The 14,437-nt window shown below is 29.3% G+C and overlaps 1 protein-coding gene across 1 annotated transcript; it reads right to left on the bottom strand.

Moving 5' to 3' along the window:
• Positions 1-414: 414 nt before the first annotated feature.
• LOC130826673 (uncharacterized) lies at positions 415-2,309 on the bottom strand. The gene is made up of 2 exons (XM_057692243.1): positions 1,536-2,309; positions 415-1,243 (listed from the first exon to the last, which is right to left on the bottom strand). The coding sequence occupies exon 1, from the start codon at positions 2,100-2,102 to the stop codon at positions 1,629-1,631; it is 474 nt and encodes a 157-aa protein (XP_057548226.1). The 5' UTR covers positions 2,103-2,309; the 3' UTR covers positions 415-1,243; positions 1,536-1,628.
• Between the last annotated feature and the right edge of the window lie 12,128 nt (positions 2,310-14,437).

Here is a 14,437-nt window from a genome sequence, read left to right on the forward strand (position 1 = left end):
TATATTTGAGGTTTATAACATAATTTATTTTGGATTATAACATAATATATTTGAAGTTATAACAATATATATATTTGAGGTTATAGCATAATATATATAGGGTTATAACAACATATATTTGTGGTTATAACATACTATATTTGGGGTTATAACACAATATATTTAGAGTTCAAACAATATATATTTGAAGTAATAATATAATATATATGGAGTTATAACAACATACATTTGCAGTTATAACAAATATATTTGGTGTTATAAAAATACTATGCCCTCAAACATAGACCATTATATACCGAACTATATATTATATTATAACCCCAAATATAATATGTTATAACCACAAATATATGTTGTTATAACCTCATATGTATTATGTTATAACCTCAAATATATATGTTGTTATAGCTTCAATTATATCATATTATAACCCCAAATAAATTATGTTGTAATCCTCAAATATATGTTGGTATAATACCAAATATATTATGTTATAACCCTAAATAAATATTGTTATAACTCTAAATATATTATGCGACTTTTCACATTACAATTACACGTGCACGTCAGTTTTTTTTGAATTACATAATGGGCTGCGCTTTTAAAAATCGTCTTTAAAAAAGACGGTCTCTCAAGAGAGAGGCCGAAAACAAATTTGTGTAGTATGCTTTGTTTGAAAGCAACTAATTTCAAAATCTAGCCCAACTTTGACCCTTTTCTAAGAATTTTTATAAGTTGAAACTTTTTTTTTCAATTATCCATGAAGGGTCCTATTTTGATCAAAATTACAAACATAAACAGAGCCTTCATATTTTTTAATATCATGGTGAAGATATAATAGCATTATAATAAATTGGTTAATGGACAATATATGATGACCGATGATTATTCCATGTACATAGAAAATATTGCCTTTTATCTAGCAAACCATTTTCAAGATAAAATCAAAAAATTACAATAACAATAATAATAACATCCAAATAATTGCTTTACAACTTTACAAATTTCACTAAAATACCAAATTAGTCTACTCAAACAATCAAAAATCAACAATCAAAAATCAAATAACAAATAACATTAATCAATATAATATGATATAATATAATTCTACTCCTTAATAATATTCTATTTACCCATCAAAAATTAAATATCTAACTTCAAAACACGATCCATTTCCATTTATGTGTAGTTCTTACTTATCAATGCAAATTTAATCTCTTGAGCCTATCTTCCCTTCTTCCATCTTGCTTCCCAAAATAGTTACACATAAAAACACATTAATTATTCATAAATAAAGAAATAATCTTGAATAAGAAGATTAATCTTTAAGTAACTTTACTAATAAACTAACATTTGCATAATCTGCTGAAAATAAATTTATATATTATTTATTTTTAAATAAACCCATCTATTAAGTATATTTGCTAAAATTAAAAATATTTTCACCAATCATACCAAGTAGGTGGATTTATTAAAAATAAACAATATCTAAATTTATTTTTAGCAAATTGAGTAAACATAAGTTTATTTTTTACCATTTCGCTTAATTTTATCCACAGGGGAAGTTCATCAAATCACTTTGCTTTTCTATTGTACGAAAGGCTTGAGAATACAGACAAGAAATTAAATCAACCAATAGTAGTAGAAGCTCTCCTCATTCCACCATGAAAAGATTGATGATTATGATACTTAAAAGTTTGAGGAAGAGACATATCATCATATCTTAACAACTTCCTAACCTCAGATTTAAGCTTAAAGAACAAATGTTTTAAACTTCCTCTGTTTTGAAACCCAATAACATGTTTTTCCTCTTCATTCATCTCAAGATCTTGAACAAAAACAGGTTTTCTAGAAAGAATCCAAGACCAACCAAAAACCCACCATTTTTTGATAGAAATCCCAGCATTTTCTCCCATGGAAGACAAAGATTTCGATCTATGAATAGCCCATGAAGTAGCAGGAGAAGCAGAGATTGAAGGTTGAAGTTTAAGAGAAATAGAAGAAAGCCTTCTTCTAAGAGATGGTTGATCTTCTGATGGGGATGAAATTGGGAGAGATTGTTTTGTTGTTCTTTGTTGGATTGTTTGAACTATTGAGCTCATTTTGAAAAGTGTCGGTAATGGGATGAAAGGAAAAAAGCGTCAAAAAGGAAGAAAAATGGAAGATTTGTGGGAAGAAATGAAGAGAATATAGGAGAAAAGGAGGTAATAAGGTAAGGTTTATTGAATAATGAATACAGGCTGGCTGATTAGTGATTCCTTCTCTTTACTCTGTTTTCATTTTAAGGCATTCAAAGGAAAGGATGATTGTGGAATGGAGGGTGGGGTGATCATGGTAGGGTCAATTGCTTATTTGTATTATTTGTTGTATGATCTTTTTTTCTTTTTTTTTTTTTTTGTTTTTATTAACCATAAATAATCACAACTTTAAGGGGTATTTGCCTAGAGTGAACTTAGGTAACCCGATGACGCGCTATAGTAGATAATTCACCAAAAAAAGTAGACTGAAAATTAATTTTAAATTAGAGAAAAATTTTTAAATTTTACATAAAAAAATTCTAAATAATAAAAAAATCATAAATATATTTTGAATATTTTTTAACAATTTTTTCGACATTTTAATATATCTTTTTTTAAAAAAATAAAACTTGTTATAACAAGTCATTCAGTTACCAGGTTTACTCTAGAAAATACCCCTCAAAGTTGGGATTATTCATCGTTAATCAATAGATGGGATTATTATAGGAAAATCACGAATAAATTGTATTATTCAAGATAATTTTTTCTAAAGATTTTTTAGTTTAGCACGATTGAAATATAAGCCTCATTGACCGTAAAATCATTCATATTGACTTTGAAATCCATTTTAATTTATAACTTAAAATTAATTTATAACTTAAAATTATAACTTAAAATTTATAACTTAAAATTTGTTTTTTTAATTTATAACTTCTACTAATTAATTATTGGTATTGAAATCACATTATATTAAATTAGATTATGTTAGATCAGACTAGATCATAACAAATTAGATAAAATCATAAAATTATAGAACTATTTTTATTACTACTTTTTAGTGATTACTTTATAACTGATCACGTTAAATTTATAACTCATCACTTTAAAAGTTTATTAGTGATTATTTTAAAAGTGGTTAATAACATCCTATAATTTTAAAATGAGTAATTATTTTTGTTATTTTTTAAAGAATGATAAAATATGGTTAATAAGAATGTTAGTCTCACTAGACACTAAGAAAGAAAATGATTGTTTTGTTTTAAACTTTCATTGCCACTTTTTAAAATTTTGCTTTCTTTTTCATTTTAAATTTCTGATTTTTAATCTGTTTATGTTTTAATTTTATTGGGCCAACCATTTTAAAAAAGTCTCACCCTGTTGTACATAGAGATGGAAACGGGTCAGACTCGGCTTAAATTATCCGCCCTTTAACATTGCTCTAGATAATATCGGAATTATGTTTTTCAATCCATCTCCACTCAGAGTCAGATTATACATACTACAACTTTGCTTCGACTCCGACGCGGATCGTACCTCCAAAGAAGTTCAGATTATTATCAAACTTTTGTCTTAGTGATATTATACTAAAAGCATAAAAAAATAATAGAATAGTCTTTCAAATACAACTTAACAAAGAAAATATGTCTTACAAATACTAGAATTGCAATTTGCATCATTAGAATTATGTAGAATCGTAGAATCACAACTAGAAACGTATAGGATCATAGAATCACAACTAGAATCATATAGAATTGTGGAATCGCAACTAAAATCGTAGAATCGTAGCTATAATCATACGATTCTACCAATTCTACACAATTTTAAAAACACTCCACAAAAATGCTAAATTTGGTCTTAGCCCACCCAATCAACTATATTCCAGGATCCTAATTTTTACTTTTTTGCTTTCTAATTATTTGATTGAGACTCTTGACCATCGTATAACTATGTTATGAAAAGCACGCATGTGAGGTAGGACTGTTAGCTTTATAATAAAATTTTGCTACCGTAGTGATATTTTTTTATCTAGATTATTAGTTGAGGTTTGGTTTCATTTGGTGTTACTGATTTAATGATTGAATTGATGTTCATAAGTTATAATTTCTAAATTATTGATTGTGAAAATTATTGAATTTTTTCATTTGCTATTATGAAATTATTATGGTTTCAAAACTACTACAATATAATGTAACTTTGATAAACCTATTAAAATATCATTCTATTTGGCATTGCTTAATCTACTAAAGATCATTGTTACTCAATCTCCTTAGTGTGTTTATTTTACTAAATATTGATTATATGATTAATGTAAATCTTTTTATGTTTGTTAATTTATAAAAATAAGAGAAAAAAAGAAACGATTAAGAAATATATATGTATTTTTTGAATAATAACAAAGTTTTTAACATATTAAATGAATTTTAAGTAATTTTTTATAATAAAAATGGTTAAATAATATACATAAGAAATTTCAACTTCTTATTTTGCAAAATTCTTATATATCAAAATCGGACTCAAACACGAACTCAAACTCGGACCGTATATTCAAATTGAAAATTAAATATTTTTTGTCTCAAATTATAGTCGAATTAAATCTTTGGATAGTATCAATTTAGGGGCGGACTTGCCATCCTAAATTGTGCATAGTACAAACCGCTCGCACGAGTACGTAACGCAAACCCGCGAATAAGAAAGCGAGGGAATGGGCAATGGCAATAAGATGTGTGAATAAATAGAATTATTCGTACATACTCCACAGTCCACATTATACATAAAACACAGCGGTGGCGTGTGAAAAGTGGGGCCATGTGAAGATGTCGGTTGACAATACGCCGCCGACACAATAATTTATACTTCTATTTCCATAGTGTTATAAATAAATATTTTTTTTCTCTTTTATTTTATGTTTACACTCTGCAGTGACACCTATTTAGTAAAATTTAGTAAAGAAAAAAAATAAGTAAATAATAGAAATTAGTAGTTTGATGGATTTGTAAATATAATATAAATTTGTGAATAAGATTTAAAAAATTATAATATTACAAAAATTTATATATATATATATAAAATTAATATAATAAATTAAAATAAAAATAATGCAAAATAAGAATAATATAAGAATAAAGCGGGAGTCCTCAAAAAGACTAGGACAAATAGCGCAAAAGGACCCTACTTACCAGTTACTAGGCCCAAGCCTCATTAAAAAGAGTTTAGAGCTAACTTCTTGCAAAATTGGCATACATTTGTAATGGAGAATTTAAAAAGGATAAGTCAAATTATTAAAATAAAAATTGTAGAATAAGATTAAAATTAATTTATTTTTAAATGTAAGCGCCTCCAACTTCAGATTTCAGGTTCGGTGCTGTTCGCAGTTACTAACCACGAACAGAGACAAACTGGTCAAAAAAATCAACTAAGTTGTTCGCAGTTAGTAACTGCAAACAACTGATTTGGCCAAAAAAAAGCCAACAGCTCTGTTCACAGTTAGGAAGTGCGAACAACTCCTTTGGCTTTTTTTTTTTGAATTAAAAACCTTTGTTCGCAGTTAGTATGTGCGAGCAGACCCATATCTCAGGTTTGGGAATTAGGCGCTTTCTTTTGGAAATAAGTTTATTTCATCTTATTCTATGATTTTTTTTAATAATTTGGCTTATCTATTTCAATTTTTCTTTTTAATGGAGCTATTTTTGAGAGATTGTTTTTTGGTAAAATAATTTTAAATAAAGATCTTATTTTTTACTTTTTTTTATATGTTTATCTCAAATTAAATTTACGAATTTTAGTGTTTAAAATTTTGACTATAATTTCTCATTGATCTTTAAGAATAAATATATTTATATAGGATTTTGACATATTCATCTTAATATATACTTTTTAAAAATCAACTTTTTATAATTTTAAAACCTCTAAATTAAAATTATTTTATTTTTAAGTTTGCATTGGGATCTGCAAAAAAGTGAATAAGAAGAACAAATGAAATCAGAGAGATTATTAATAATATTAATTTTTAGAAACTCAAAATTAAATTAATCTTTTGATTTTATTTCCCATCCTAAGACAAAATTTTGTATTATTGTATAGATAGATATTGTATAGGCAGATAGATTTTAAATAAAAAAATATTCTTCATTACTATATTGTATAGATAGATAGATTTTAAATAAAAAAATATTAGATTATAAATTAGATAAATATTATCATATAATCAACTATTATCTACTTTAAATAATCTTTTGATTTTATTTCCTATCCTAAGACAAAATTTTTATTATATTTATTTCTTAATTATTGTTATATTTTTCAATTTATTCATTTATCATTTTTAGTTATACTATTATTAAATAAAAATTAATTATTTCACACCTAATGATATTTTTCTATTTGTCATGCCTCTTTAAAAGATGACTCTATAATATAAAATCTTTATTTTTTTAAAAATTTTACATTATTTATGACGTCATTATAGCTTAAGGAGTCGCTTTGTTACCATGAAAAGCTCGAACATGAGTAAGTTGCTGAGCTTCAAAACTCTCTAATCCACTTGTACCACACATATCGTGAACGTGAGTTATTAAATTGACAAACTAATTAAAAATAAAATACATAAATACGTTTATTGGCTAATGAAAAGCATACTCCCTTATATTCTAATCAATGCAAATTTTCCATTTGATTTTGCGCACGTACTTGTTAATATATTATTTAATCTTAAATATTCTTAATTGTATTTGATTAAAATTTATAAACGTAGATTTTAATAACATTTATATTGAAACGAATGAAATAAAATTTTAATTGACTTTGTTTAATTTATTGATTGATAATAAAATACAAACTAAGAGTGCTTAATAGATAATAAAAAATATATAAGACCATTTAAGAGATCACAAATTCTTACTTGAGACCGTCTTTATAAAAGACGCGTCTCAAATGGGCCGGCCATTACTAATAAAAAAACAACAACCAGAAAAATGCGCGATGTGTAATCCTAATTGAAGTTGGTGTTATAACCTATTTAAGTTGGTATTATAACCTATTAGAATTGGTTTTATAACATATTAAAGTTGGTATCTCCAAATAGGTTATATTACCAACTTTAATAGGTTATAATACCAACTTTAACAAGTTAAAACACCAACTTCAATAGGTTATAACACCAACTATGAATAGGGTCAAACGCGCGCATAAGTTTTTAGATTTTTCTTTTTTTAAAATTATTGGACCTGACTTGTTGAGCCGTCTCTTATAAAGACGATCTCTCGTAGCAATCACCGTTAAAGATTTGTGACGTGAAAATGCCAACTGCCTATGTCTGATCTTGGTAGAAGAAAAATTAGACGAGCCATAGTTTTCAAGTTTATGGCAAGCTTAATTAGGTGATACTCATCAACTATACTCATTTTTCTTCGGCATAGATCACCACTAGACACGAGACATTTTATTTGCATTGATGTGTCTTCTTTAACTCGATCATACTATTTATATATTAGAGCATAAATGCTGATTTATTAAAAAGGTCATTCTACTATTTTATAATATTTTTCTCTTTTAAAAGTTCATCTTTCAATTTAATTTTATTTAGAGCATTCTTAATGATAATGAAAAAAAATTCATCACCAATCTCTCTCTACACTTTCCTTCTCATCCACATCAGATTTTTTATGTGAACATTTTTGCTATTCAAGCTTATCCCATTTGTGAGGAAAAAAATGTTTCCTCACTACTCTCTCAAACTTTATATTTTATCTCACCTTATTTTCTCTCTCTACCCTAAAATTTTATTATGACAAAACAAATTCATTAAATATTATTAAGATAAAATACTAATACCACAAAATAATTAAAAATAAAAAGATAAAACAAATAATGTAAACATTAAACCACTTTACTAATTTTATGAAATTAAAGAGAAGAGAATTTTTGAAGCGTGTCAAAAAATAGAAAAGATTGTTGAAATATAGTGTGAAAGGTAATTAATGAATATAGTATGAAAGGTAATTAATGAATTTACCCTAATGTGAATGCATTCAATGTAATTGTGGATGAACTTGCCTATAAATATGGAAGTTCACCATTGTAAAAACTACACCAATGAGTAAAAACATCTCCATCTTCTAACTTTTACTCATTCTACTTCTACTTATCTCTCTAAGTTTTAACACGTTATCAGCACCAGCTCTACCCTTAATAATCAAGAAGGTAGTATTTTTAAAAACCTAATTAAGCATTTTTTCTTCTTCGGTACCCACAAATGGACCAACAATCAAATGGTGTCAACATCATCATCCAAGGTGTTTCTAACACATTTTTATATTTTATAATTGAGCATAATTCCATGCCTTTCACAACAAACCCAGCAAGGACTGATTTAAATCAGCTCCGACATAATAATCCCAATAATACTAATGGTCCACCAGTACCACCAACTCGTAATTCACATGTACGACCAACTAATAATCCACTAGTTCCACCGACTAATATTCCACCGGTACGACCAACAAATAATTCATCAACGCAACCAACTAATAATGCCCCAACAACAACAACTGAAAATAAACCCTCACCAAGTAATAAAAGAACCAAAGATGATGAGGGAGAAACAAGTACTAAACGTTGCAAGATAAATTTAAATGACCCATAAAATAATTTATTGGATAATACGTCACCTTTACGGATGACAAGGACACTTTATTGCTTTTGTTATTGTTTTATTTTATACCGCCTATATGGCTGGTTAACTTTTTTCTTTTTTACCGCCTAAATGGACGGTTAGTACTATTTATTTCTTTTGTTATTCTTTAAACCGCCTATATGGCTGGCTAATTGTTTTTCTTTTACCGCCTAAATGGACGGTTAGTATTATTTTTATTCTCGTATATTTATATGTGCATTTTTTTTATTTGCAGTATTTGCATTTATATCCATGTGCATTTTTTATTTACCTTTTACTTTACGTATTTCTTTTAAGTATACATAAATAATACGGTATATTGTACAATTTGGGATAACCCTCTATAAAATCGGATTACCCCAATTTTTTTTACCACATACCCCTTATCCTTTCAACTTTACTCTTTACATCAAAAACCCTCCTTCTTCTTCTTCCTTCCACCGACAATGTACCACCATCACAAAAACAATCCATCTTCTTCCTCTTCCCATAATTTTAGATTTGAAGAAAATTTTGCCAAACTCAAATTATATATCTCCTTAATTATGGGTTTGGTGGTCCTTCTTGTAGCATTAGGAATTATAATAATTATAAAGAAATAATTTATTTTGAAGAAGAAGAAACAAAATGCACATGATTTTCTTTGTCATAAATTATACTAATATATTATGTAAATGCTATTTTTTTACCCTCTTTAGAATTTATTGTCTTTAATTTTTTTTTTCCGTTCTTCTCCTTGTTATTTATTATTATCATTCCTCTTGTTCTTGATTTATTTCTAAATTTATTATCTACAATAAATTCATAACAATAAACCAAGGGGGAGAAGATTATGAAATTAAAACATCATAATTTTTCTAATGGTTTATTATTATGAAAATATAAGAATTATTGCATTGTTATATACTTAAAAAACAATTATATATTATGTAGCAAGTATGGTAGAAATTACCAAAAGACTATTCAACATATTAGACTTAACTGGACAAAAATTCTTAGAATGGAAAGAAGATGCCATTATGAACTTAGAAGCTCAAGGACTTGAACATACTGTATTGGAAGTAAAAGAAAAGGATCCAATAGATGGAACTCAAGCTACCAAAATAAAGGTAGCTACAAATCAAGAAAAGGCCAAAGCCTTAGTCCTCTTGAGGCATCATATTCATGATAGCCTTAAATCTGAATATTTATTTATAAAAGATCCCAAAACATTGTGGGACTCTCTTGTTGAAAGATTTGATCACCACAAAAGGGTGCTTCTTCCACAAGCTAGCTATGAGTGGAAGAATTTAAGATTTTCTGATTTTAAGACTCTCAGTGAGTACAGTTCAACATTATTCCGAATTGCATCAATGTTGAAATATTGTGAGCACCCGGTGATTGATGCAGAAATGATTGAACTCACATTATCTACTTTTCATCCATCAAACATTATTCTGCAACAACAATATAGAGAAAGAAATTTCAAAAGATATTCAGATCTGAGTGTAGTACTCTCACTGGCTGAACAACATAATGATCTTGTCTGGAAAAATCATAATATGAGACCTATTGGATCTCAAGCTATCCGTGAGACACACTCTACTAAAACACATGTGCCTGAAGCACATGCTGTTGAAAATAAAGGCCGTGGAAATTATAATAACCGTGGTAGAGGACGCGGAAATTTCCGAGGAAGAGGACGAGGACAAGGTCGTGGGAATTTTAATGGACATGGTAAATTTCAAGGATTCGGCAGAGGCCACTTTCCCCAAAATTATCAAAAATGGTCATTAAAATAATAATTCTCAAAGGGGAAAACAAGTTGATTATCACAATAAAAATAGACATCAAGAAGGAAAATAAAGTATTTGTTACAAATGTGGCATGACAGGGCATTAGGCACGTACATGTCGTACTGCCAAACATTTGGTGGAACTGTATCTAGCTTCCCAAAAGAAAAAGAGAAAAGGTGTGGAAGCAAACTTTAATGAAGCAAGCACCTCAATGCCTAATGTCGATCCTTATAATAAAGCAAGCACGTCAATGCCTAATCTTGACCTTTCAGACTTCTATTTAGATGGCGATGAAAATGATAAAGAATATGACGAAGATATTTGAATTTTTCTTAACAATGTTGTGGTGCTTATTTAGTTGTATTTCTTCTTATATGCAATCTCCTTTTTATGTATTGATATCACCTTATGTTAATGAAATTTTATTTTAACTATCTATTTATTTAATATGAAGATATGAATCAGTTTGAAAATGGAGTGAAATATCAATGCCTCCTAGATAGTGGAACAACTCACACTATCCTAAAGCATAAAGAATACTTTTCTGAGTTGAAGATGGTGAAAGCAGATGTCATCACAATCTCTGGAACCACTACACTAATGGAGGGATATGGAAAAGCTCAAATAATACTTCCTAATGTGACAAAGCTAGTAATTAATGATGCTTTATATTCGAGTAAATCTTGACGAAATCTTATAAGTTTCAAAGATATACGCCAAAATGGTTATCATTTAGAAACAATGACCGAAAATCATACTGAATATTTATGCTTCACATCTGAAAAATGCGGCAAGAAAAGCATTCATGAAAAATTATCAGCATACGCATCGGGATTATATCGCATTAATATAATACCGGTTGAGATAAACATGGTGTCTAACCAGAAGTTAGATAATAAAGAAATGATAAATTTATGGCATGACCGATTGGGTCATCCTGGTGTGGGAATGATGCGAAAAATTATTGAAAATTCAATTGGGCATCCATTGAAGAAAATAAGAATTCCCCAACCAAATGAATTATCATGTTCTGCATGCTCAAAAGGCAAATTGATAATCAGACCATCTTTAAATAAAATTGCTACTAAAACTACTAAATTTCTAAAAAGAATTCATGGAGATATATGTGGGCCAATTAATCCTGCTTCTGGGCCATTTAGATATTTTATGGTATTGATTGATGCCTCAACACGATGGTCACATGTAAGTCTCCTACAAACTAGAAATGTGGCATTTGCGAAATTACTTGCTCAAATCATTCAATTGAGAAATCAATTTCCAGATTATACAATTAAGCGAATAAGGCTTGACAATGCCGGAGAATTTACATCTCAAACTTTTAATGATTATTGCACGTCAATTGGAATTGACGTAGAACATCCAGTAGCTCATGTTCATACTCAAAATGGTCTGGCTGAATCATTGATTAAAAGACTCCAATTAATAGCAAGACCATTATTAATGAGGTCGAAATTGCCATCATCTGCGTGGGGACATGCAATAATACATGCATCGTCATTGATAAGATTGAGACCAAGTGCTTATCATAAATATTCACCACAGTAATTAGTGCATGGTCGAGAACCAAATATATCACACTTGAAAATATTTGGATGTGCAGTATATGTCCCTATTGCGCCACCCCAACGTACAAAAATGGGTCCACAAAGAAGGATGGGAATTTATGTTGGATTTGAATGCCCATCAATTATCAAATATTTAGAACCAATGACTGGTGATTTATTTAATGTTAGATTTGCAGATTGTTATTTTAATGAGACAATATTCCCATCCTTAGGGGGAGAGAAAGTGGACCCAAATAAGAAGGAAATCGATCTCACATGGAATGCAATGCATTTGAAAATATATGATCCAAAAACGAATGCTTCTGAACAAGAAGTTAGAAAAATTGTCCACAATCAATATATTGCAAACAGATTACCTGATGCATTTGTAGAAACAAAGCAAGTGACAAAATCATATATTCCTGCCGCAAATATTCCGTCACGAATTGAAATTCCCCCTAATAACAAAACCACTGAAAATGAATCTATTGCACGCCGGAAGCGTGGAAGACCACTTGGTTCAAAGGATTTGAAACAAAGAAAATCCAAAAGGTTGAATGAAATGGCAAATGTTATCAATATTACTTCTTCAATGAATTGTAACGAAACAAGTTTTGGAGATGAGGATGAAAATCTCAGAGAAGAAGAAAATAATAATATCAAAGATAACAATGAAATTTCGATTAATTACATTTCAACTAAAAGGCAAATGAATCGAAAGAATGTTATTGTTAATGATGCACTTGCTCATTCAATCGCCACCGAAATAACACTTGATGAAAATGATATAGAACCAAGAACGATACAAGAATGTCGGCGTAGAAATGATTGGTCAAAATGGAAAGATGCTATTCAAGCGGAATTAAAGTCACTTGAAAAACGAGAAGTTTTTGGACAAATTACCCAAACACCAAATGGTATAAAACCGGTCGACTATAAATGGGTGTTTGTAAGAAAAAGAAATGAAAAAGATGAAGTGGACAGATATAAGGCACGACTTGTAGCACAAGGTTTTTCCCAAAGACCAGGGATTGATTATGAAGAAACGTATTCTCCAGTAGTAGATGCGACTACACTAAGATTCTTGATAAGTCTAACTGTCTCAAACAGTTTGCAAATGCGACTTATGGATGTTGTTACTGCGTATTTATATGGTTCACTTGATACAAACATTTATATGAAAGTCCCTGAAGGACTTAAGTTGCCAGAAAACCACCAACCACGAGAAATGTTTTCCATAAAGCTGAAAAGGTCACTTTATGGACTAAAACAATCTGGAAGAATGTGGTATAACCGTCTTAGTGAATATCTCCTGAAAGAAGGATTCAAAAATGACCAAATCAGTCATTGTGTATTTATTAAACGGACTTAATCAGGATTTTCTATAATTGCAGTTTATATTGATGATTTAAATATCATTGGAACTCCCAAAAAGCTTGAACAAACTGTAAAATATTTGATGAAAGAATTTAAAATGAAAGATCTTGGAAAAACAAAGTTTTGCCTTGGATTACAAATGGAGCACCTAAGGGGTGGAATCTTTGTGCACCCAATCCAACTATACAGAAAAAGTCCTAAAAAGATTTCATATGGACAAAGCTCATCCGCTGAGCTCTCCAATGATAGTGCGATCATTAAAACCAAAAGATGATCCATTTCGACCTTGTGAAGAAGACGAGGAGATTCTTGGCCCTGAAGTGCCATATTTAAGCGCAATTGGAGCTCTGATGTATCTAGCTAATAATACAAGACCTGTTATTGCTTTCGCTGTTAATTTATTAGCTAGATATAGTAATTCACCAACAAAGAGACATTGGAGTGGAATAAAACATTTGTTGCGCTACCTTCGATGAACTAAAGATCTTGGACTATTTTATGGATCAAAGCAAGGTGCTACTCTTGTTGGATATGCAGATGCTGGATACTTATCAGATCCCCATAAGGCTAAATCACAAAATGGATATGTATTCACATATGGAGGTACCGCAATATCTTGGAGATCCACGAAACAAACACTGACAGCTACATCATCAAACCACGCAGAATTGATCGCCCTTTATGAAACAAGTAGAGAATGCGTTTGGTTAAGGTCAGTAATTGGTCACATTCAAGAAGAATGTGGGATAAACTCGATAATAAATTCTCCACCTGTAATTTTTGAAGATAATACTGGTTGCATTGAACAAGTTAGTGAAGGTTTCATAAAAGGGGATAAAACTAAACACATAGCACCAAAACTCTTTGCACATGACTTCCAAAAGTACAAAATAGTAAAAGTCAAACAAATTCAATCAAGTGAAAATCTTGCAGATCTATTCACAAAGTCCCTTCCGTCAAAGAAATTCGAGCAACTTGTATATAAAATTGGAATGTGTCATCTACGAGATATCTGTTGAACTCAGGGGGAGA

Source organism: Amaranthus tricolor, chromosome 1, assembly GCF_026212465.1.
Source record: "Amaranthus tricolor cultivar Red isolate AtriRed21 chromosome 1, ASM2621246v1, whole genome shotgun sequence".
NCBI classification, from domain to species: Eukaryota; Viridiplantae; Streptophyta; class Magnoliopsida; order Caryophyllales; family Amaranthaceae; genus Amaranthus; species Amaranthus tricolor.

Excerpts from the sequence above, each read along its gene's own strand:
- LOC130826673 (XM_057692243.1), bottom strand. The coding sequence starts at position 2,102 with ATGAGCTCAATAGTTCAAACAATCCAACAAAGAACAACAAAACAATCT.